This window comes from Mirounga leonina, unplaced genomic scaffold, assembly GCF_011800145.1.
Source record: "Mirounga leonina isolate KUSES-001 unplaced genomic scaffold, KU_Mleo_1.0 Mir_177, whole genome shotgun sequence".
Lineage (NCBI taxonomy): Eukaryota > Metazoa > Chordata > Mammalia > Carnivora > Phocidae > Mirounga > Mirounga leonina.
Window position 1 is genome coordinate 6,367,812 of NW_023270459.1, and position 23,661 is coordinate 6,391,472.

Sequence of the window (23,661 nt, forward strand, 5' to 3'; positions counted from 1 at the left end):
GGGTTGAAAGATGTCCTCAAGGAAAGATATCCTCTGAGAAGAAGAAAAACTTACCAACGGGGATCTAAGACTATGTCCCAGCTCAGAAAGTTTAATTTCACTCTAAATAAATTATCAAAGAGGGGAAAAGCTGAATATAAACAAATTACCATATTCATAGTAATAATCTCGTTTTTTAAACAGAGTAATATGTTTTCAGAGAGTGGAAAGAAAAATGCAAAAAGTATGGAAAAATATGCATCAAAGTATTAACAATGTTTATCTCAGGGAAGTGGGATTCCAAGGGACTTAAGCTTTCTACATTTCTATATTTTTAAACTTTAACAACTCAAGTATATATCACTTTGAAATAAAAAATAAGTTGGGTGGCTTTTTTCCCCCACAGAAATAGGAAATAGGCATTTGTGAATCACCTAAGACTAAACAATATTTTATATCTCTTTGCAACTTTTTGGTTAAAGACACTAAAAATATTATACCCAAGTCCACCACAGACTGACAGGGATTACAGACCACCCAAAGGCTGAGATGGAGAATTCTGTCCACCCACCCAAGCATCTGAAAAGCCTGACCCTTGCAAGCGCCAAAGGGCCTCCTTTGCTGTGCCAAAACTCGCGGCTCGGGGAAGAGCCCCTGTATTCCTCAGGACCAAATGCTGCCAATAATCCTAGCACCTCATCATCAACCAGGTAAAAAAAAAAAAATCTATTTTTTAAACAAAAATTTTACTAGTTTTAAATTCTTCTCAACTAGGGTAAGGAAAATCAATATTATCAAACACAGCTATCCTAAAAATACACCAGAAATTTATATCTGATGCCACAATTAAAAATGTAAAAGATTAAAACATCATTGCTTGCTAATTATCCTGGGTTAGAACTGCACACTAACGTGATGTGATGAGCACTGGGTGTTACACGCAACTGAGAAATTGTTAACGCTACTTCTGAGACTAATGATGTACTATATGTTGGCTAACTGAACTTAAATTAAAAAAAAAAGAACTGTACACTAAACAAAGAAGCAGCTTCTCTATAGACATCCTCATTTTCTTCTTTAGATCCCCAAATCTAAAGTATCCACGTACCGCGTGCCACAGATGAGGTTTCCACCGAGTCAGTCTCTTGGGAGCTTTTGAAGTCAGCCTCCCCAGGACCTGCCTGATCATCCTCGCTGTCACCTTGCTCATCCTCAGAGGATGAGGACTTCTCATCGGATGAGCTGGCAAAGATGGCCTTAAATAAGTCCATGGATGGACGGCTGCCTTCTCCTTCAGGCTGTGAATCTGCACCTTTGCTTATATTCTGTATTAACAATGAAATAAGAGTCAGGAATGAAGAAGTAAAGGTGAGGGGAGCCAGACCTTCTAGAAAGACAAACAGAGACACACACAGGTTTATGCTCAGGTACATGGGTTCCCCACCCACAAGCTGCCTAGCTAAACAATGACCGCTCACATGGCATTTATTTTTCTGATGTTTCTGATTCAACCACTGCAGAACGAGCCAACTGGTAGAAGCAGCCAAAGATTCTCCTGGAGATGGGTCATTCATCAGAATGGCAAAGGACCCACAAAAATGCAGTGACAACTAGCACAGTGCCGCTGTCCTGTTTTCAAGAGTCTATTGAGAGGTTAATGAAGGCAGGCTACTCAGATAAAATGCTGCCGAGAAAACCGGGGCTCCGCACGGAGGGGAGGGCGCGGGGAGCATGTGGCTTCCACAGTCAAGGAACTTCCCTTTGCAACTACACATCGCTATTCCTACAAGAAGCCCAGCTGTGGACAGTCAGATTCGCCAAACAGACAGGCAGTAACTTTGTACAAACTCAATTAAATAAACAAGGAACAAAGGCATGAAGAAGACACGACTCCTCCCCACCAGCAGCTTCTCCCCAGACGGGCGTGGGGTAATCTGATGTGCTAAGTGCAAACAGCCGTGATGAGACACAGAGCCCCGGGACTGGCCTTGATCAGAATCCACTCCGGTCCTTCCACTGTACCCCTGAAGAACCCAGGTCAGAGACACGAGGATGCACTCATGGTGCGAATTCGTGCCAAGGGGGTGGGTCTGGACTCTACCACTGGTTCTCCTCACTCTCAGCGGGATCACTCCCCGTACCCTATCACATCCAGTTTCTGGAGCAGAGTTACAAATACCCACAGGAGGAAAACTGGTACAAGACAGTGACATTTGTAGTTTTAAAATAAACTCTCTTCACAGAAAAAAATTAAAGAAGAAAAGTACACCATTCCCTACTAAAAATAACTGGGGCACCTTGGAGAAAGGACTGATTCCAGAGCTGGGGCTGAATAAACACAAAGATACGCCCGGACATCACTGTGCCCAGAGAACAAAGACAAGCTTACAGAGTAAGAGGAACATCCCAAAAAAACACAGAAGCCAACCTCCTGAAGGAGCTCCAGCCAGCCAAACTAAGACCATTTGAACATTAAAATAAATAAGGATAGTACTGAGTTAGCCCTTAAATAAAACAGGAAACCATGGGTCCACAGTTTGATGAGGAACAAAATATGTATATATTTCAGAGCTCCTCGATACTCATTAAAATAATTAAGTATGGGGCACCTGGGTGGCTCAGTCTTTAAGCGTCTGCCTTCGGCTCAGGTCATGATCCCGGGGTCCTGGGATTGAGCCCCGCACTGGGCTCCCTGCTCCGCGGGAAGCCTGCTTCTCCCTCTCCCACTCCCCTGCTTGTGTTCCTGCTCTCGCTATCTCTCTGTCAAATAAATAAATAAAATCTTTAAAAAATAAATAAAAAAATAAAATAATTAAGTAAAAATTAGTAATTAATAAATAAAAGTACTTATTAAGTACAGAGGGCAAAAAAACTAACTTCACAACATAAAGACTGGCAGATACCACCTTACTCAAGTGACCAAAGTGAAACCAGCAACGGGACAAGTGGATGCCATGCACCGCCTGACAGCATGCAGTGCAAGCCCAGCCGTAGCCCCCTGCCCAAAGGTCAGAAGCTGAATCTAATCCTGAGGAAACATCAGAGAGGCCCAAACTGAGGACACTCTACAGAATACTGGCCTGTAATCTTTAAGCCTCAAGATCCTGAAAGACAGGAATTGTACCAGACTGAACGAGTCTAAAGGGGCTGATACTAAATGCAATGAGTGACCCCGAGCTGCATTTTCTGCCATAAAGGTCATTATTAGGACAACTGGTGGAACTTGAATGGGTCCAAGGATTAGACACAGCAGGAATGCATCAGTGCTGATTCCCAGACCTTGATGGATGTACTTTGTTTCTACAGGGGAACACCCTTCCTTGAAGGAAACACAGCAGAGCCGGGCACCTGGTTGGCAATTTATGCTCAAGTGGTTCACGGAACAAAAGTATCTAAATTATATTTAAACTTCTGCCACTGCTTCAAAATTGTTCAAAATTATACAAGAAGGAGTCTGCCTTCAGCTCAGGTCATGATCTCAGGATTCTGGGATCGAGCCCTGAGTAGGGCTCCCTGTTCAGCAGCGAGTCTGCTGTTGCTTCTCCCTCTGCCGCTTCCCCCGCTCCTGCTCTCTCTCTCAAATAAATAAATAAAATCTTTTTAAAAAATTATACAAGAAGTCAGGAGAGAGGCCGACAGGGAAGCACAGGAACTCATGGCAACAATTCCCCAGAAAAGTCGTGAACTGATGTCTTTATGGCAAACCACAGATATCAGCATCACGTGCACAGGCCGCAACTGAATGGCAACTGGCCCATATCCGTGTTCACAGACACTTCTGGCCATTCATACTATGCCAACTCAGAAAAAGTTTTCAAAGAAAGAAATTAAATAACCCAGAGAATGGAAGCGAGATTCCTAAGGTCACCTGACTAATAAGTGAAAAAGCAAGAACTAAGATTTTTCCAGGCAAAATTATCTAAATACTATCTCAACATGATTTCTGGGAAAATCTAGAAGTCGTCCTAACCCAGTGACCATAGCACAGAGCCAGAATCCCTGAGTAAGGTTTTATGCCATTTAAAAAATAACAGTGGAGGGGCGCCTGGGTGGCTCAGTCATTAAGCATCTGCCTTCGGCTTAGGTCATGATCCCAGGGTCCTGGGATCGAGTTCCACGTCGGGCTCCCCGCTCAGCGGGAAGCCCGCTTCTCCCTCTCCCACTCCCCCTGCTTGTGTTCCCTCTCTCACTCTCTCTCTGTCAAATAATAAATAAATAAAAATCTTTAAAAAAAAAATAAATAAATAATAACAGTAGAAACCTCATGGAGAGGTTCCAAATCCATGGTGGCAGCAGCTGCCAGGCTTTGACGGATGGGAACCCTTTTCTCTGACCAGAGAAGCTGTGATCTCAACAATCTGAAGCAAATCCTACTGCTTTTTCCCCCTTCTTGCCCTCTTGCCACCTAACTCCAGCCACAGATAAAGTCATAGGAAGTGCAACCCAGAGCAGGGAAACTAAGTGCCAGCCTTCTGAATGGAGGGTGTGACAGGGAGCCTGAAAGTCAGACAGCATCAGGAAGATCATGATGAGGAGCTCAAGAGAGTGATCCTACAGAACGTTTGTGAGCTCCTGGCTCACCTCTGAGCTGTGCAAGGGTAAATCTGACTCTAAAAAGCAAACCAAAGGTTTTGATAACAGATCTAGGGGATTAACTACCAGCCAGGTCCCAGACCAGCCACTGGGAAGTACACCCGCAGGAAAGATCTGAATAGCACTATAAAGACTCTGAAAACTGGAATGACATTTGAACTCAGGTGGGCTGGAACGGGGATGTAGCCTGAACCTAATTAGGTCTGCTGTCTGCTAAAACAAAACAAAACAAAACTTCCCCATTCTCCCTGTGATTTAAACAACACCTAAGGTCTCATAACATAATATCCAAAATGTCGAGGATGTAATCCAAAATTACTTGGTATACAACCAACCAGGAAAAACTCAACTTGCAAAAGACAACCAATAGATACTAACCCCAAATGACAAAAGTGTTAGAATTATGTGGCAGACTTTAAAGCCACTATTACGTGGTTCAAGAATAAGGTTAAACAGATAGAAAGATAAAAGGGTTCAGCAAAGAAATAAAAGATATAAAGATGAACCAAATGAGAACTTTAGAAATGAAAAATACAATAACCAAAATAAGAAATTCGCTGGATGGGTTCTCTAGCAGAATGGAGATGACAGAAGAGTCAGTGAACTTGATGACAGATCAATAGAAATTATCTGATTTGAACAGAGAGGGAAAACAGATTGAAAAGAGAATTGCGGGACAATATCAAAAGGTCTAACGTTTATGTCACCAGAGTCCCAGGAGAGGTGTGAGAGTGTGGAGCAGAAAATATATTTGAAAAAATAATGGCTGAAAATGTCCCAGATTTGGTGAAAGACAAGATTCAGGAAGCTCAGCAAACCCCAAACAAAAGAATCTCAAAGAAATCCACACTCAGACACATCATAGTCAAACAGGAAAAAACCAAAGATGAAGTGAAAATCTTGAGATCAGCCAGAGGAAAAGTCACATCATCCTAAGGAAAGGAACGACAAGCTGAACCACTAGATTTCTTATCGGCAATCAGGAAGGCCAGAGGAAAGTGGCACAACATTCTTAAAAGGGCTAAAAGGAAACACCTGTTGACCCAGAATTCTATATCCAGCAAAAACATCCTTCAGGAATGAAGATAAAACATGAACATTCTCAGACGAAGGAAAAATTAAGAGAAGAACTTGTTGCACCTGCTCTAAAAGAAATGCTCAATACAGGGAGTTCCTCAAACAGAGGAACTGATAGGAGAGAAAGCTGTTACCATTGCAACAGCAATGGTAAATATCTAAGTAAATAAAACAAATTATCAGCTCATCAGTTCTTTAAACATGTATAACAACTGAAAGCAAAAATTAAAAAACTCTTATGAGGTTTTTAGTGTGTGTGCACGTAATACATAAGGCGACATTATAAAGCCAGTAGAGTGAAGGGACCTAGAGAGAGGTAAAGATTCCACATTCCTCTTAGGATGGTACAATATCAATTCTAAGTAAACTGTGAAAAACTAAACATGCATATTGTAGAGCAATCATTAAAAAAATAGAGTTAAAAATGTAATAGATAAATTAAAAATAGTATACTGGTAATTATTCAAATAATACAAAAGAAAGTAAGAAAGGAGAAAGAGAGCAACAAAAAAAGAGTGGGAACAGACAGGAAACAAAACTGTAGACCTAAATCCAAATATATCAACAAATTACATTGAATGCTAATGGCTAAAACACACAAAGTAAAACATACAGATTATCTAAATGTATTATTAAAAAAGGACACACAATGACATACTTTTTATCAAAAATCCACTTTAAACACAATGAAATAAATAGGCTAAAAGTAAAAAGATGAAAAAATACATACTGTGCAAATTGCCAGAAATAAAGAGTAATATTACCTAATGATAAAAGGTTTGATTCAGCAAAAAGATAAAACAATACTCAATGTGTATGCACCTAACAAGAGAGTTTCAAAATACACAAAGCAAGCACTTTGGTATAAAGTTTGGCAGTTTCTTACAAAGTTAAATCTACATGTATATATTACCCAGCAATCCCACTATTGGGTATTTACCCTAGAGAAATGAAAACTTATATTCACACAAAACTCTGCACATGAATGTCATTAGCAGCTTTATTTATGAGAGCCAAAAGCCGGAAACAACCATATGTCCTTAAAGGGTGAATGACCAACAAACTGTGGCTCACCCACACAACAAAATATTATTTAGCAATAAAAAGGAATGAACTATTGATAATACATTACTGATGAATCTCACAGGTTTGATACTGAGTGGAAGAACCCAGTCTCAAAAAGTTATATATGTATATTGTCTGATTCCATTTATATAATATTTTGGAAAGAACAAAACTATAGAGACAAAGAATAGATCAATGATTGGTAGGCCTTTGCAGGAGGCGGAGGTATGAGAGCAGGAGGGAGTTTTTTGGGGTGATAGTACCATCTTGCATCCTGATTGTGGTGGTGGTTCCACAAATCTTTTTTTTTTTTTAAGATTTTTATTTATTTATTTATTTGACAGAGAGAGAGAGCACAGAAGCAGGGGGAGCGGCAGGCAAAGGGAGAGGGAGAAGCAGGCTCCCCGCTGAGCAGAGAGCTCAATGTGGGGCTCAATCCCAGGACCCTGGGATCATGACCTGAGCCAAAGGCAGACGCTTTACCGACTGAGCCACCCAGGCGCCCCTCCACAAATCTATGTATGTATAAAAACTCACTGAACTATACCTTTTAATGCATGTTCATTTAAAAATGAGGCTATTATAAATAAAACTAACTTTTTATTAAATTCAAGTTTTAACTATTAAAGCAGTAATTCTTTAAAAACACAGTGTATATTTTGTTTATATTCTCCACAAAAGAAAACACATTGAATTTTATTTCAATGGTTGTTGCTAAGTAAAAGCCATTCCTGGCAGAGAAGTTTATCATCTTTCCTCATGATCAAACATATGATTGAAACTCTTGTAATACAGAGCAGGTGTTAGTAACTATAGCCTATGGGCGAAATCCAACCCACTGTCTGCTTTGTAAATAAAATTTTATTGGAACATAGATGAACCCAATTTTTTTCATATTGCCTATGATTTCTTTCACATTCAACAGCAGAGTTGAGTGGTTGTGACAGACACTATATGGCCCACAAAGCCTAATATATTTAAATTCTGGCCCTTCACAGAAAGTTTGTGGACCCCTCCTATCAAGTGATGACAAAGCACCATCATAGAGAAGGACAAATGCCATAGTCAGCCTGCAAAGAGAACCTGGGAGCCCCAGATACCTTATTTGAGAGTGATTCCGTCACATGCTCTTCCTCTTTGATTACTAATGGATCGGACTCTTGTTTAGGTGGACCAACTTTTGATCTAGCCAAACTTAAAAATTCACTAATGGAATCTTCTTTCTTTTCTTGTTTAGATGTATCCCATCTGGATGGCTTTCTTGACTCTGAAAGGTAGGACACAGACATAATATCAGAATTAGCAAGCAAAAGGCAAGCTCTCCACTATGGCTCTTTAATTCATTCCAGAACATCAGCAAACCTACTATGGGCCAGGCACGATGTAAGGTGTTGGGAATGTGGCAGATGCTGAGGCAGAGTCCCGACCCCAAACAGTAGACATCTGGACTCTTACAACATGAGCTAATGTATTCACATGAACAAGTCTCTTAATGGAGGGAGAGCTTGCACTGTGTGTACCCTTAAGACTTTATTCTGGGGGTGCCTGGGTGGCTCAGTTGGTTAAGCCACTGCCTTCGGCTCAGGTCATGATCCTGGAGTCCCCGGATCGAGTCCCACATCGGGCTCCCTGCTTAGCAGGGAGCCTGCTTCTCCCTCTGACCCTCTCCCCTCTCATGCTCTCTCTCTCTATGTCATTCTCTCTCTCAAATAAATAAATAAAATCTTTAAAAAAAAAAAAAAAGACTTTATTCTGTTTTCCCCATGGGTTAGGGGTTGAGACCATGGTCAGCACATGGACCCGAGGAAGCCCCACTCACTGTCGGGACCTTGGTGCTGTGGTACTTTTTCACTCGATGCTTGAGTTGGAGGCAAGGATGCTGTCTCTGGGAGCGTCAGAAAGTTGAAGACTGAGTATTTGTCACGTTTTACTCTTGGTAAGCCAACCAAAGTTGAACTGTGGGTTGAAAAGAAAACATATATGTGTAATTTTAATAATAATTCGTGTTATTAGATAACATCTCGTGTTTTTCACCAGTAGCTCTTCTACTTGCTAAGAGGTCCCTGAGGGTAATTTTGCTTCTCAAAGCAGTTTAAGAATTTGGAATGGCTGACTTTAGAGCCCATGAGATTTTCCCTATCATAGTTAAGATCTAGAATTTAAATTTGAAAACGTATTTCTAGGGTGCCTGGGTGGCTCAGTCAGTTAGGTGTCCGACTCTTGATCTCAGTTCAGTTCTTGATCTCAGGGCTGTGAGTTCAAGCCCCATGTTAGGCTCCGTGGAGCCTACTTAAAAAGAAAAAGAGGGGCGCCTGGATGGCTCAGTCGGTTAAGCGGCTGCCTTCAGCTCAGGTCATGATCCCAGAGTCCTGGGATCAAGCCCCGCATCGGGCTCCCTGCTTGGCGGGAAGCCTGCTTCTCCCTCTCCCACTCCCCCTGCTTGTGTTCCCTCTCTCGCTGTGTCTCTCTCTGTCAAATAAATAAATAAATAAATAAAATCTTCATTTAAAAAAAAAAAAAAGAAAAAGAAAAAGAGAATGTATTTCCATTAAGGAAAAGTTCCACTGCTAAAAATATACCTAAATTTTCTGACAAAACCTCTGATTCAACTATATATGCTTTTTTGTAGTGTTTATAATTAAATAAGTATCAAACTTTTATAAAGAATTAGCATAAGTAACATTTTAAATGTAAACTATACGTGCATTGTTAAAAAAGCAGCAAATTAGACGAGCATTAAGTTTTTGTAACTTGACATATCTGAGTTTCGTATCTTCGATATGGAATAAAGTTTGCTTCCTGGATGTTTGCTTATTTTTTTAGTAACAAATCAATGGAAGTTAAACCTGCAACTCTAAGCATTTACAAGTAAATTCATCTAAAAAAGGGAATTTACATGAGTAGCTGAGAGGGAAAGATAGCTTTAATACGGGAAAGTGAGTACTGATGTAAGGGCAGATTTATCCACTTACTCTGGATAAGGGTCAGGGACATTAAACCTCTTACATAGAAGCTTGTCAGGGTGCCACTCAAATGTGTCTCGGGTGAGCTTCCCGAACATCTTCATCTTCACAGCTGACTGCTTGTCATTGACATCGTTCTGGGAAAAGACATTTATTCTCTTTCATCAAGTGGTCACACCATTGACCTGACTGCTCTTCCACTGAAAAGTTTTCAAGCAATCGTCCAAAATTACAAAACAGCTGTTATGCTGCAACATTTTTTGCTAAACTATATCGGAAGCTAAAAGCATAAAATCATTTCTTATTCTATAATACTGTGTCTATGGTGATCATTCCATTGAGGGACCTAAAATATTTGTTTTAATTTTAAAATTCATCAGATAGGGACATGGTGGCGACAGACCTCTTGGTCTCGAGGGACTTCCACCTGATCTGAATCGTCCTCCTCCTTGGCGTGTGTGAATCTGGAGGACAAGGTTGAATGGGAAGACACATAGAGTAGAGCTGCCCGAGCAAACTCATCCCGCTCGCGGCCTCGCTCCCACTCTGTCATGCTGGGGTCCAGACAACGTTCCAGGGCATCTACAGTACAAGGAAAAACAAATTGCTTCACTCTTAGGAAAAACATAGGGCTTAAAGGAGAATATCAAGTGGGTCCCACTGTATCCCTATAGATTTTACCAGAAGGACGCCAATCCTTACCCTGGTTTCTAAGAGCATGGTGGGGAGTACTTGTCAGGTAATAGTGCTCTCCCCCTCAGCATGATTCTTTTATTGAATTCTGTCTACCTCACAGAACAGAGAAAAACATTTTGCTTGTTAAATCTTTGAAACCAGGAACTTGCTACCACTCCTGAATAGTGATAAGTTCATCCCAACTATATTCCTAGTTTTGGCAAAAAAAACACTCCTTTCTCTAACTTTTTTTAAACTCAACAAATAAACATCAGTGGGTGGGTTCTTAGTAGGGAGTGAAGTCACAATAGACCGCCCTCTGCTTTTGAAAACTGATGCCTCAGGGGCACCTGGGTGGCCCAGTCAGTTAAGTGTCTGCCTTTGGCTCAGGTTATGATCTCAGGGTCCTGGGATGGAGCCCCAAGTCGGGCTCCCTGCTCAGCAGGGAGTGTGCTTCTCTCCCTCTCTCCCTCTGCCCCTCCCCACCGTTTGTCCTTTCTCTCTCTCAAATAAATAAATAAAATCTTAAAAAAAAAAAAGAAAACCAATGCTTCAGATTTGCTGTCGACTCTCACAACCACTACCGTGAATGACACCAATCCCCCTCCTCAGTCTGCCCAAATTTACTCCATAGACTAGAGAGTGATTTTTCCCCTTGTAATGGTTCAAAGCCAACTACCTTTTTAAATCAAATTTTAGACCATGATTTAGGGCTGGTTTATTAGGATTTTAAGATAAACTGGGAGGTGACCTTGTTCTCTTGGTGTGAAATAGAACACTTACAGAAGGCAAGCATTTGCAAATAGTAAACGGTCTGTGGTTTAGCATTAGCCACCACCAAGGCGTGTTCTCTCTACTTACAACAGCTATCTTTGGGACCTGAGATATGGAGAAACACAAGCTACTTGTTCTTACTTTCTAAGGCCAAGAGCCAGGGACTACAATCTTTGCACTGTTTGCAGCCGGACAAAGCAAAACACTGGCAGAGTGGGATGCCTCAAATCCAAATCTGGGACGAGGGCCAGAAGAGCGAGAGTGCTTCCCTCCAGCTGAGAGGTGGGAGACCCAGGCCTAGCACCCACCTTTCTGACCCCGTTTCATATTTACTAAAAACTCTTCGTATCGTTTTTGCTTTTCTGGATCTTTTGCAAAAGGTTTGAAGTTGCTGGCTCTCGCGGGGGCCGTCCCACCACTCAGTGCCACGCGCCACGAGCAGTGCCCGACGTCTGAGGAGGAGGGCTGGGCTCTGCTGCTGGAGGCATTCTGGGCCAGACTCCTGGCCTTGAGTTGAGCTGCTTTCAGGTCAGTTGCCTGCTTCATTTCTTTGATCCTCTCTTTATCTTTTTGGGACAGAAACTCTAACACTGAAGTAGCCGAACCTAAATAAAAACAGTAACAGGAAGAGATGAGAAGTATCCTAAGACAACTATATTGACATTTCTGTGGTGCATATGCATTCAATATCACAAATGTATGTCGCTGGAGCATGTCACACTTAGATTTTCCATCTGTATTTTTAACAGCCCTGTGAACTAGACAGTGATGAAATAACAAGACTCGTGCTTTACAGCAGGCAGAAGTGCAGGCCAAAATGTGGATGTTTATTGGGCCAGTGAGTGGTCCTAGAATGAGGGAGCTGACATCCCTGGCTCGGGACCCCCAGCCTGAGGGGCCACCACCCGACAGTCCTGCCTGGCACAAGCCCCAGTACAGAGCCAGCTGCCCCTGCAGCGTTCACTCCTGTCACAGCACCCCCAGGGCACTGGCCTGGGCCGTGAGGACACCGCAGACAAGGCCCTGCTCTCACTAGCTGGGGGCACAGGCTTTAGAGAAGCCCAAAGTCAAGCCCCGAGGACGGCTACGAGAGGAGGACCGTAAAGGAAACAGGGTGACACCACCGAAGGAGACTGACAGACGAGGGCTGGGAGTGGGGTGTGGAGAATCACTAGCACGTGGTGGGGGGGCGGGTAGGGAAAGCCTGGAAGCTCCCTCCAAAGAGATCGTAGTTGTGGTGAGTTGAGTAAAAGGAGCCAAAGTGTGAGGGAAGAGCAGAGGCAGAGGAGACAGTGAATGTCAAGGCCCCAGCAGCCAGCACGTTGTGGTGGGCGGGGTCAGAGGGCAGAAAGCAAGATCACAAGGCTGCAGTGCAGGGGGTTACGGGAGAGTGGGATAAGACATGGCCTGAAAAGGAGTCAGGGCTGGATCACGCAGCCTGTGGGGTGAGTCTGGATTTGTCTTCGGTGTGAGAAGGACTGGAGTGTTTTAAGAGGGGCAGTGATATGATTTGGTTCATCAGCAGAGAGGAGAGCGGGAAAGTAAGGAGGCCAATAAAGAGGCCCCACAATGGTCCAGGTGAGGGAGGATGGGCGCTTACTCCCAGCTGGAAGCAGTGGAAACACAGGATGGGGTCCCCAGGGTGTTGGGGGCAGCGCTGAGAGGACTCGCTGATGGACTTGGAGCGGGGGAAGGAATTAGGATTCCTACATTCTGGTCTAAGCAGTGGGTCACTGACAACGGGAAAACCGGGGGAAGAGCAAGTCTGGAATAGGAAGTGGGGAACCACAACTTCTGCTGTGGTCTATTATATTTGAGATACCTATCAGGCTCCCAACTGCCAAGTCCAAGGTCACCTCTCACCGCGGGTCTTTCTGCACCAACCTACAAGAGATTCTCCACACTTGTCCACGCTTTCAGATGCACTTGCTCCTTTTAGCTACAGTACCCTTTCCCCTGAGAAAAAAAATCACACTTTCCCAGGCTCTGTAGGGACAGGGAAGGCACCGTGTCCTGGTCTGCACCACATTCCTGGCAATTATTCCAAGTCTGAAAACTGCTGAGCTTAAGACCAGGGTTGTGATTTCAACGGCACAACCCAAACTTATGTTAGAAGACAACAAGTCTTAAAAAGTATGGGATATGAGCGCCTGGGTGTCTCAGTCGTTAAGCGTCTGCCTTCGGCTCAGGTCATGATCCTGGGGTCCTGGGATCGAGTCCCACATCGGGCTCCCTGCTCGGCAGGAAGCCTGCCTCTCCCTCTCCCACTCCCCCTGCTTGTGTTCCTGCTCTAGCTATCTCTCTCTCGGTCAAATAAATAAATAAAATCTTTAAAAAAAAAAAAAAGTATGGGATATGGGGGCACCGGGGTGGCTCAGTCGGTTAAGCGTCTGCCTTCGGCTCAGGTCATGATCCCAGGATCGAGTCCCACATCAGACTCCTTGCTCAGCACGGAGCCTACTTCTCCCTCTCCCTCTGTCTGCTGCTCCCCCTGCTTGTGCTCTAATAAATAAATAAAAAATCTTAAAAAAAAAAAAAGGGATCCATACACTGCTATGTGTGCCATTCACAATACACAATTTTGTTCTCCCCGTGTGGGAGTACTAAACCACCTAAAAGGTGTCATTGAGAAAACAACTGTCCATTTTGACTTTGGTAACTCCAATTATTATAAACGTAACGTTCTTAATCTTCTTCATGGCACCTACCTTGAACAGGTGTTTCTCCCAGCAACTCCCCCCGTTTGGAGGCATTCAGTTGGTATCTACTGTGTGTCCCCGGGTCAGGCACTGACTTTCCAGCTGACTCGGACAATACCTGGAGTAAGTGGGAGTTCTCTGAGGTTGCAGCTACCACAGGTCTGAAGTAATGCACCGGTCGATAGTCTCTTGGCAATTCAGGTGGTGGGTAAGTCTTAAAAAAAAAAAAAAAAAAACCTCAGAAAAGACAGGCTGTGAGATGACCATGTTTGACTTAACCAAGAAAACCGTATCCCGTGAGTGTTGTTAACCCTGCCCTCGCCAGGCCAGCCTCCAGCAGGGAGGTCGCACTGGGCACAGCCCCTCCAGGTGTCCAGCCAACAACCATTCTGGATCTGGAGGGCCACCGGGACCACACATTTTTAATATTACCCCTGCCCACTTCTACAGAGAGATGCGAATACGCGTATTTTATGTGATAAGAAAGATGGCAACAGTTAACACAACGTACCGGCTCACACACGCAACTGGCCTACTGAAAATCAGAACATTTAGAAAAGTATGATTCGAGACTTAGAAAAAAAAAGTAGTAACTCTAAATAAGTTGCTTTTAAATTCAGAATTCTTTTTCTGGTTACGTTTCAGTTCCAAATTAGAGCTTTGGGACTTATTTTTTTATCTGAGGTAGTTTTAATTCAAACGCTGACCGGACTGAAATTGAAATATATTTGAGGAATTCAGGCACTGACGATGACAAAACAGAAAAGTATTAGGTACTTTTAAATTACTGTGCTAGGGGCACCTGGGTGGCTCAGTCATTAAGCGTCTGCCTTCGGCTCAGGTCATGATTCCAGGTCCTGGAATCGAGCCCCGCATCGGGCTCCCTTCTCCGCGGGAAGCCTGCTTCTCCCTCTCCCCCTGCTTGTGCACCCTCTCTCGCTGTCTCTCTCTCTGTCAAATAAATAAATTAAATTTTTAAATTACTGTGCTAAACGGTCTCCCTTGCTCTGAGTCTAACAAACATGTATTTATGGACAGTCTTATATAAGCCATTTTCTAGAGTCTTCAGCTACCTGAAACCCTGACTGAGCTCCGCAACCAGGGCCACCCTGAATGCTCTCTGGCTGTAGTTCTGGGGCCCGGCTGCACACGGGGCTCCCCTGAGGGTTTAACGACACTGATGCCCGCGTCCCACCACACACAGCTGGTGCCAGGTGGGGTCCCCAGGTGGCTGAGACGCGCAGCCGCGGTAAGCACCCAGCACCGTGACAGCCCATGAAGAGAGCTGGCATCACTGCCAGGAGGTCTCATTTCTTTATCATCTCAGCTTGACCACCTTCTCTAAATGCGTGGGCTCCCAGGTCAGCTGGCAAACCCTCCTTTACGGCCACGACACAAAAATCCAGAGGACACGGCAGCAAAGGGGGGGTGAGCAGCCATGACTCTTCTTAATACACTCCAGTGGATTCAAGCATTTCCCTCCCTCTGCGAAATCACTGTTCTGTTTGGCGTCTGGATGCAGAGCCTGGGTTTTTGGCCACACATGTACAAAACTGGCCTGTGTGTGAAAGGCTAGGGGAACACAGCCCTCCTCTGAGTCGCTCCGCCCAAAGCACTACTCCAGCAAACAGCGCCCCAATGCCTGTCACCCGGGTCACGGCCCTCGGCCCCGCTAGAGTGAATTCGTGCTTCTGGCGCCCCTGTTGGGGGACGGCTGCTCTTGGGGGCCAGGACTTAGTCCTACTAAGCCCTGGAGGGAGGGAGTCCTTGAGCCCTGAGACAAGTGAGTACTTCTCAGCCTCTTTTCTGCTCTCCCTTCAGACACATAAAAAAAACCCCATTCTCCTTTGATGTTACTTGACATTTCTGGTTAATAACAGCGGCTTATGATGTGCCCAACGCTGTTCTGAATATGTTCTGCTCACTGTTCCAACACACTATCACAACTAAACAAATCAAAGCTACTGTAACCCCGAATGTTTTTTAGGCTGCACTGCCCCTGACTTCCCCTGTTCTGAGGGACCACAGGCCAAGCCACAGAGGTACTTAACAAATATTTGCTGAACACAGAAACAAAGAGCAAATTAAAGTATGGAACCATCTAAAATGGGATGCCAACAAGGCAAATGGCCAGGAGCCCCACCTGAGCCACCAGCACCTGTAACCCAGTGACGCCTGCCTGTGAGCACGTGGCTCTGATGGGTGGCGAGAGTACCACTTGGCCTAAGCTGTACAACTATCTCACAAAAACAGGACTCTCTGGAAATGCATGCGGAGCTCTCCATGGGGCTTGACCTACAGGCACATGGCCTCCCTCCCTTCTGTTTGCCCAGGCAAGAATCCAGGGAACCCTGTCCACACCACCCAACACTCTTCATGGCGTTCAGAAGGAAGCAGGACAGGGGCGTTTTATGACTTCTTGAAATTTTCTACGTTTCCTTAAGTTACACTGCCCTTGGAATCTTATCAATTCCATTCCCCACCCCACCCCCAGTTTCTAATGTAATTCTTTTTTTAATGGAAATAACCACTTACTTGGAGCTTGGATTTAAAAGATTAGCGATTAAAATATGCAAACAATGAATCATGGAACGCTACATCAAAAACTAATGATGTACTGTATGGTGACTAACATAACATAATAAAATTTTTTAAAAATCAATAAAAGATAAGCAATTAGGTATTTTGGATACATTGTGATTACCAACTGACATTTCTAATGCAAAATATGTTTACCTGGGCAATCACTAGTAATTACACTGTTGCTTTTTGAAAACAGAATTCACTTAATTTTCAAGTGTTAATATAATAATTCAGATTACATAGCAGCAAAGATTTTAAGTACTAAACCAGTAAAATAAAGAAATAAATAAATGCTTTCCTTACTTTCTTAGAAGATAAAGATTTAGAAGCCAAGGAAAATCCATCCAAAATTTTGCCAATGTATCGAAGATCTTTCTCTGATTCTATAAAATGATGTCATTGATTAATTTCAGAAGCAAAGATTAGAATAAGACAAAAGACGTCAGTTTTTTATCTCCAAGAACATAAATACTACAAATCACACATGATTATCTCACAGAGATAGCAGTGAAGAGGAGGGAAGAATGGTACGTAAAGCCCTCACACCTCTGTTGACTCAGTGACTGGCAGCCTGGCCCACAGCACTCTCAGCTGATTAGGTTGCCCCGGATGTGAGGCTATGGATCTCCCAGACGAGTACCTCAATACTGTTTTAGAAAAAGTATCTTAGGTCCTAAGCTAAGCCTAGGGGCACCAAAGAATAGACTCTGTGGAGTAAAAGATCTCAAGAAACACCATCAAGAGGACAAGTATGGTTAAAAATAAAATCATAACCATGAGAAAGTCATTTCTAAAACCAGGTGAAGAACCAGGGGGAGACTAACCCCCCAATTTCCTTAGCAACAATCCAAATAAAGCAGAGAAGACAACATAACCAGGTCAGCCAGTAATCTAATCTCAGTTCACATTAAAAGGTACTTTTGTTTATTTTCCCCAAACGAAATTCTAACGAGATAAAGATCACTAAAGATCACTCAGGAAACAGAATGACCAATGCCCTCTTGACTTGGAGCCAGGGATCAGCCATTGGTTGTGGAAACAACCTAATGGACAGGGCTCTTTGATTCTCAAGGATTTCCTGAGCATAGTGATTATGTCAAAAATCCATATGCAGCGTTGCCTGGGTGGCTCAGTCAGTTACTAACGTCTGCCTTCGGCTCAGGTCATGATCCTGGGGTCCTGGGATCAAGCCCCACATCGGGTTCCCTGCTGAGCAGGGAGCCTGCTTCTCCCTCTCCCTCTGCTGCTCCCCCTGCTTGTGCTCTGTGTCAAATAAATAAATAAAATCTTCAAAAAAAATCCATATGCACAAAATGCATTTTCTGTAGCCATAAGCTCCTTCTGCATGACCACCATGAGCACGTACACAAGCTGGCTATCTGGTCCTGAAGTAGACATGGCCAACCATGGTGCAGGTGGGACTGAAGTCTGCAGCCACTTATAATGCAGCCCAGCCCTATAACTCTCCTTCCCCCCTCAAAAGCATTCTTTGCACTTCAACTCATGTTGAACTTTTGTATCAGCTTCTGAAGTTCCTAAAATTCTGTGGGGTAATTTGGGATTAACTTTCACACTCTTGGCACCCCTATGTTTATAGCAGCATTATTTATAAGAGCCAAATTATGGAAGCAGCCCAAGTGTCCACTGATAGATGAATGGATAAAGAAGACGTGGTATATATACACAATTGAATATTACTCAGCCATCAAAAAGAATGAAATCCTGCCATTTGCAATGACATGGACACAGCTAGAAGAGCATAATGCTAAGCAAAATAAGTCAGTCAAAGACAAATACCATATGATTTCACTCACATGTGGAATTTAAGAAACCAAAGAAATAAGCAAAGGGAAAAAAGAGGGAAAGAGACTCTTTTTTTTTTTTTTTTGAAGATTTTATGTATTTATTTGACACAGAGAGAGAGACGGCAAGAGAGGGAACACAAGCAGGGGAAGTGGGAGAGGGAGAAGCAGGCTTCCCGATGAGCAGGGAGCCCGATGTGGGGCTCAATCTCATGACCCTGGGATCATGACCTGAGCCGAAGGCAGACGCTTAATGACTGAGCCACCCAGGCGCCCCTAAGAAACAGACTCTTAACTATAGAGAACAAACTAGTGGTTACCAGAGGGGAGGTGGGTGGGAGGATGGGTGAAGTAGGTGATGGGGACTGGGGCACCCGGGTGGCTCAGTTGGTTAAGCCTCCAACTCTTCATTTCAACTCGGGTCATGATCTCATTGGCTGTAGGATTGAGCCTCATGTCAGGCTCGGCACTCAGTGGGGAAAATGCTTGAAGATTCTCTCCCTCTTCCCCTCCCCCACTTGAGCATACTCACTTGCTTGCACCCACGAGTTCGCTCTCTCTCTCAAATAAATAAATCTTAAAAAAAAAAAAAAAACAACAGGTGATGGGGCTTAAGGAGTGCACCTGTCGTGATAAGTGGCGGGTGATATATGGAACTGTTGAATTACTATATTGTACATTAATATTATACTGTATGTTAACTCAACTGGAATTAAAATTAAATTAAGTTAAAAAAAAATTTAAAAACCTTTCATACTCTTAGAATTTTGTATTCATTTAAAGCCCAGCAATTTTACTTTTGTGAATTTATTCTGAAGAAATAAAAAACAAATGTGCATAAAGACAGAGCCACAGAATATTTATTATAGCCATATGGATCATGAAAAAAAATAATAGTTTAAAAATCAACCATGAAGGGGCGCCTGGGTGGCTCAGTCGTTAAGCGTCTGCCTTCGGCTCAGGTCATGATCCCAGGGTCCTGGGATCGAGCCCCGCATCGGGCTCCCTGCTCCGCGGGAAGCCTGCTTCTCCCTCTCCCACTCCCCCTGCTTGTGTTCCCTCTCTCGCTGTCTCTCTCTCTCTGTCAAATAAATAAATAAAATCTTTAAAAAAATTTAAAAAAAAAAATCAACCATGAAGATTGGCTAAATTTAGATTCACTCAATGAAAAACCTTAAGGTCAAAACTATAGAAGTTGTGCCTGGGGTGGGAGAGGAGAGGGGGCCATAGCAGAGAGGGGATGAGAGGAGCCTAGGGAGATCAGCGAAAGTCACCAGCTCAGGCTTGATGAGAAGGGTGGAATTCAGTCAACAGGCACAAAGGTGTTGTATAAAGGAAAAGCCAAAGATTTGGCCCAAGAGGCAGATTTAAATATGTTTATCTATTATAGATTAGTAATTACTATATAACCAATATATAATGATATTCATATTATATAATTAATACATCTTAATATGTTATGATATGGTATTATATTAACATATTAGCATATTCAATATATGTAATGATTAACATGTTAGTATAATCTATAATACTAATATATTGTAACATACTAATATTTTGTTCTTTTCCTTTTTCTTTTTTTTTTTTTTCTTAGAGAGAGGGGCTGGGGAAGGACACAGGGAGAGGGAGAGAGAGAAAATCTTAAGCAGGCTCCATACCCAGCACAGGGCCTGATGTGTGGACCCATCCCACAACCCTAAGATCATGATCTGAGCCAAAGTTAAGAGACAGACACTTAGCGGACTGAGCCACCCAGGCGCCCCATACATTTTCTTTTAAGTTATAAAAATACATAGTCTTAGTAGAAAATTTTGAAAATACAGGCAACCAAAAGGAAGTGATAACACCAACTAACATTTGGGTGCACACTCTCCCAGCATCTTGTGTAAAACCCTAGATTCCTTTTTCGGTGATGAGGACAGAGGCCACTGACACAGAGTGCCTGCTGTATGCCCGACATGTCTTAAGCCTTTTCCGTCCGTGAACAGCCCTGTGGGTGGGCCCTGGTCATGCCCACGGTCCAGGCAAGGACGCTGAGGCACAGGGAGATGAAGCAGCCTGCCCGAGGTCACAGCTGACAACCGGGCAGGGCCAGGGCTGGAGCGCAGGCAGTCTGTCTTCAGAACGTGTGTTCACAGCCATTAAGCAAACACCTCTAAAAACTCTTTTGCCCCTTTTTTTCTTCCAGACATGCAAATGGGTTGGAAGGAAGTTATGCTTGGATTACTGAGATTATTTCAACATGTGTGTTTCAGATGTATTTTACAGGAGTTCAATCAGATTTAAGGACAGCTAGAAATGTCTCCGTAGATGTTTTATCTCAGCAATCACCTCCTTACTTCACCTTGGAGCTTCTTACTATTATAACCAAAGAAGAGTGGGTGCTATTTATTCAGTCTTTGGACAGGTACTGTGCCCAACATGGAGTTATACCACTTAATCCTCACAATGACCCTCAGAGTGGATTTGATCATCACTTTACAAATGACACCCAGAAAGGTTATGAGCCTCGCCCAAGGTCCCGCGGCAATCCAAATCCAGTCACGTCACTCCAAATCACAGGCTACTCACTCCTGCTCCACACTGTCTCCTCCCTGTACCTTTTCTGGAAAGAAACACAGACCTTCTACTTAGAACCATAGGATCTGAATCCCTACAGACTCTCTTGAGATCCAAGACTTGAAATCCAAGTTGCGCTGAGAGGTGTCCATCTCCTAGCCCAACAAGAGCCTCCTAAGAGCCAGGGACTCAAGTGAAGAGACCAGCGGGGTGCCGTGTTCCCTTTGCTGCAGATCCCCACACCTAGCCTCCGACCCGCTGCCTGAGCTGGCCTACTTTGGCCAGCTGCCCAGGTCCTCGGGCTTCCCTCTGACCCCGTGATACTTCTACCCTGCAGCACAAGCACCTGCCCTCATACTCGCTCCTTCCCTGATTCCAGACCTCTTCTTCCTCTCCACCTTGGCCTCGTCTCGACAGCTGGCTCTGGCTCCCCCCGGTCTACATCTAGCTTCTGCCTTACTCTCCACACTGGGCCTCTCTTCTCCCCACTTTGTTTCTCACCCTGCATCTTTCACCCACAACCCCCAACTCCACAGAGGCTGACACTCCGATATCAATTTTGCAACCCCTTCTTCCTATAATACCCTGATATGTGGTCCTACCATCGGTTGTGGATCTATGGAATTACCTTTCTGACTTTTATATTGCCTGGGGGCTGTCCAGCCATAGAGTCCATCTCCAGGCTCCTCATCCTTCAAAATGGTGTCATATTTGGATAAAGTTTCCGTGGCATAGATGTCATCATCTTCCTCTTCCAGGGCACCAACACCAAAAGCCTTCAAAAACAAGGTTTTGAACTGAGCAATTACAAGTTTTAGGGTGTGTCTCCATTGAAGGATAAAGCTACTTTAAGGATGTGACCGAATAGTCCACATTAGCATCGCAAGATCACCAAGAGGCAAGGGAAGTGGGAGACCAGATTGACACACAGACTCAAGTTGCCTTGGAAACCATGACCAGAAGTGAATGCCATGCCTCCAGTGCTGGAGCTGTCCTCTGGGCCCAGGAGCAGCTACGGGTCTGGGTCCTAGCACAGGAAGGTGTGGAGAACACACCCAAACAGCAAGGCAGGAGAAGAATAGGGCCTCCAAAAGGAGAAAGGCAGAATATTCATCTACTGTTCAGTGTAGCCAGGGCTGGTGACCAGGATCTGAAGGCTACCACTACTGAAACAGCTATGGTAAGAACTCCTAATCGTTGTGGGACACGGCCTCCAACAAGTATCGTTTTTTGTTTAAAAAAATTGGGAAAGAACATGTATAGGAAAGAAAAGGTGATGACAAAATTTGCTAAATGTAATTTAAGAAAGAGCCTCTAAATCAATTTGAGAGCACAGGCAATCAGGGAAAGCTCTCCATCTCCTCAAAGGTAAAAAGCAAGGCTCCCAAGTGAAACGTACACTCACGTTCCCAACCTGGGGCTTGCAGTGCTAGGAAACAGTCTGAGAGGTAGTAAAACTTGGACTTGAACTTGAGAGGCAGATTACAATTCAACTATTAACTAAATCAAAGGGGTAAGCGTGGTTTTTCTGCTCAGTCCCACAACGGTGTGAGAAAGCAGTCCTCAGTCCGGGCAACACACAAACTCCACCAAGAACATTAGGTCACAGGATGTCAGCAGTAAAATCAGGAAGGTGTGCTTTACATGTCTTCAGAAAAGACTGTACGGAAGAAATAACCACTTTAAAGTCTTCAGGTTAGTCAATGAATAATGAGTGCCTACCATATATATAACATGATATGGAAAGCATTCTCATTTGTCAATGCTTCCATGTTCATGAAACAGAAACTTTTACCTGGCCTGAGATTCCCAATTTTCTTCCTTTATTTACTCCAACCTCTCCAAGAAGACTGCTGGTCCCCTGGGGTCCCCCCCCGAAAAGATTAAAATGTTCTCCCGAAGTTCCAAACAATGCTTGGTGGGGATCCAGGCCCTTGTAAGCCAGTCCATGCACATTATCTTTAGGTGTGAAATCCACAGGTGTGACGTCTTTGGGGGCAAAGGTCACATTTTCAGGCACATAGTCATCATCTTCCTCCTGCTCACAATGATGAAAAGGTGGAATGAAGGTGACTCACTGACTGGTGCAAAGTCCTATAAAATACTATTTTCAAAAATGATTATTTCCAAACAGAACATTGACCAAACTTTCCTTTCCTCTATCACAAATCACTAAATCAAGTTCTTGATATTAACACAAAACAGTGCCATTTTAAGAATCTGAACAGACTTGGATATCTATGGTGCTGGCATGTTGCTAATTACATTCTCTGATGTGAAGGTAGTTTTAGGGTGGGAGCATTTCACTGTAACGGGATCCGACGGATTTCTAAAATCGTTTCTGACCCTAAAATTTCACATTCATAAAGAAACAGATGTTTCCATACCAAATTCAAGGTCAGTTATCCCATACAATACCTCAGATCCTTCAGAGCCTCCAGGGGGTAATGCACAGCCATAGATTTTTACTCCAGGATCTATAAAAGAGATTTCAGATACATTGGTCAAGAGCTACTGAAAATATAGAAACCGGAATTGCTGACACTCTTTAGAGATTCATGACAGCCCTTATGAAAGGTGCTCTGGCTTTAGGGTCAGAGACTGATCACTCAAGAATTGTTTTCCATCAGTCCCTGCCCCACCCACACTCTGGCAATAATGTGCTCAATGACTAACTGCTATTGCCCCAGCACCACGAGTTTGTCGTCTGGCTAGGGAGACCAAGGGCAAGAAATAAAACAGAAAATAACCCTGTTAAGCTGTGACACAGTTTTGACAAGAGTAGGAAACAGTTTCATGTAGTGCTAGCAGGAATATAAACTAGTACAATTCTTCCAGAAGGCTGTTATGCATGACACATAAAAAGCCTTAAAATATGGTTGACCTTTT

The 23,661-nt window shown here is 43.6% G+C and overlaps 1 protein-coding gene across 2 annotated transcripts in view; it reads right to left on the bottom strand.

Moving 5' to 3' along the window:
* Positions 1-23,661, bottom strand: part of GPATCH1 (G-patch domain containing 1) — a 45,350-nt gene that overhangs the window by 8,221 nt on the left and 13,468 nt on the right. For both annotated transcript variants that reach the window (XM_035023504.1, XM_035023505.1), the window contains exons 6-16: positions 23,191-23,249; positions 22,568-22,810; positions 21,401-21,548; positions 16,712-16,791; positions 13,835-14,039; positions 11,435-11,731; positions 10,081-10,259; positions 9,687-9,814; positions 8,534-8,670; positions 7,815-7,981; positions 1,088-1,304 (exon numbers count right to left, since the gene is read on the bottom strand). In XM_035023504.1, the coding sequence (XP_034879395.1) occupies positions 1,088-1,304; positions 7,815-7,981; positions 8,534-8,670; positions 9,687-9,814; positions 10,081-10,259; positions 11,435-11,731; positions 13,835-14,039; positions 16,712-16,791; positions 21,401-21,548; positions 22,568-22,810; positions 23,191-23,249 (1,860 nt within the window). The remainder of the gene's footprint in view (positions 1-1,087; positions 1,305-7,814; positions 7,982-8,533; positions 8,671-9,686; positions 9,815-10,080; positions 10,260-11,434; positions 11,732-13,834; positions 14,040-16,711; positions 16,792-21,400; positions 21,549-22,567; positions 22,811-23,190; positions 23,250-23,661) is intronic.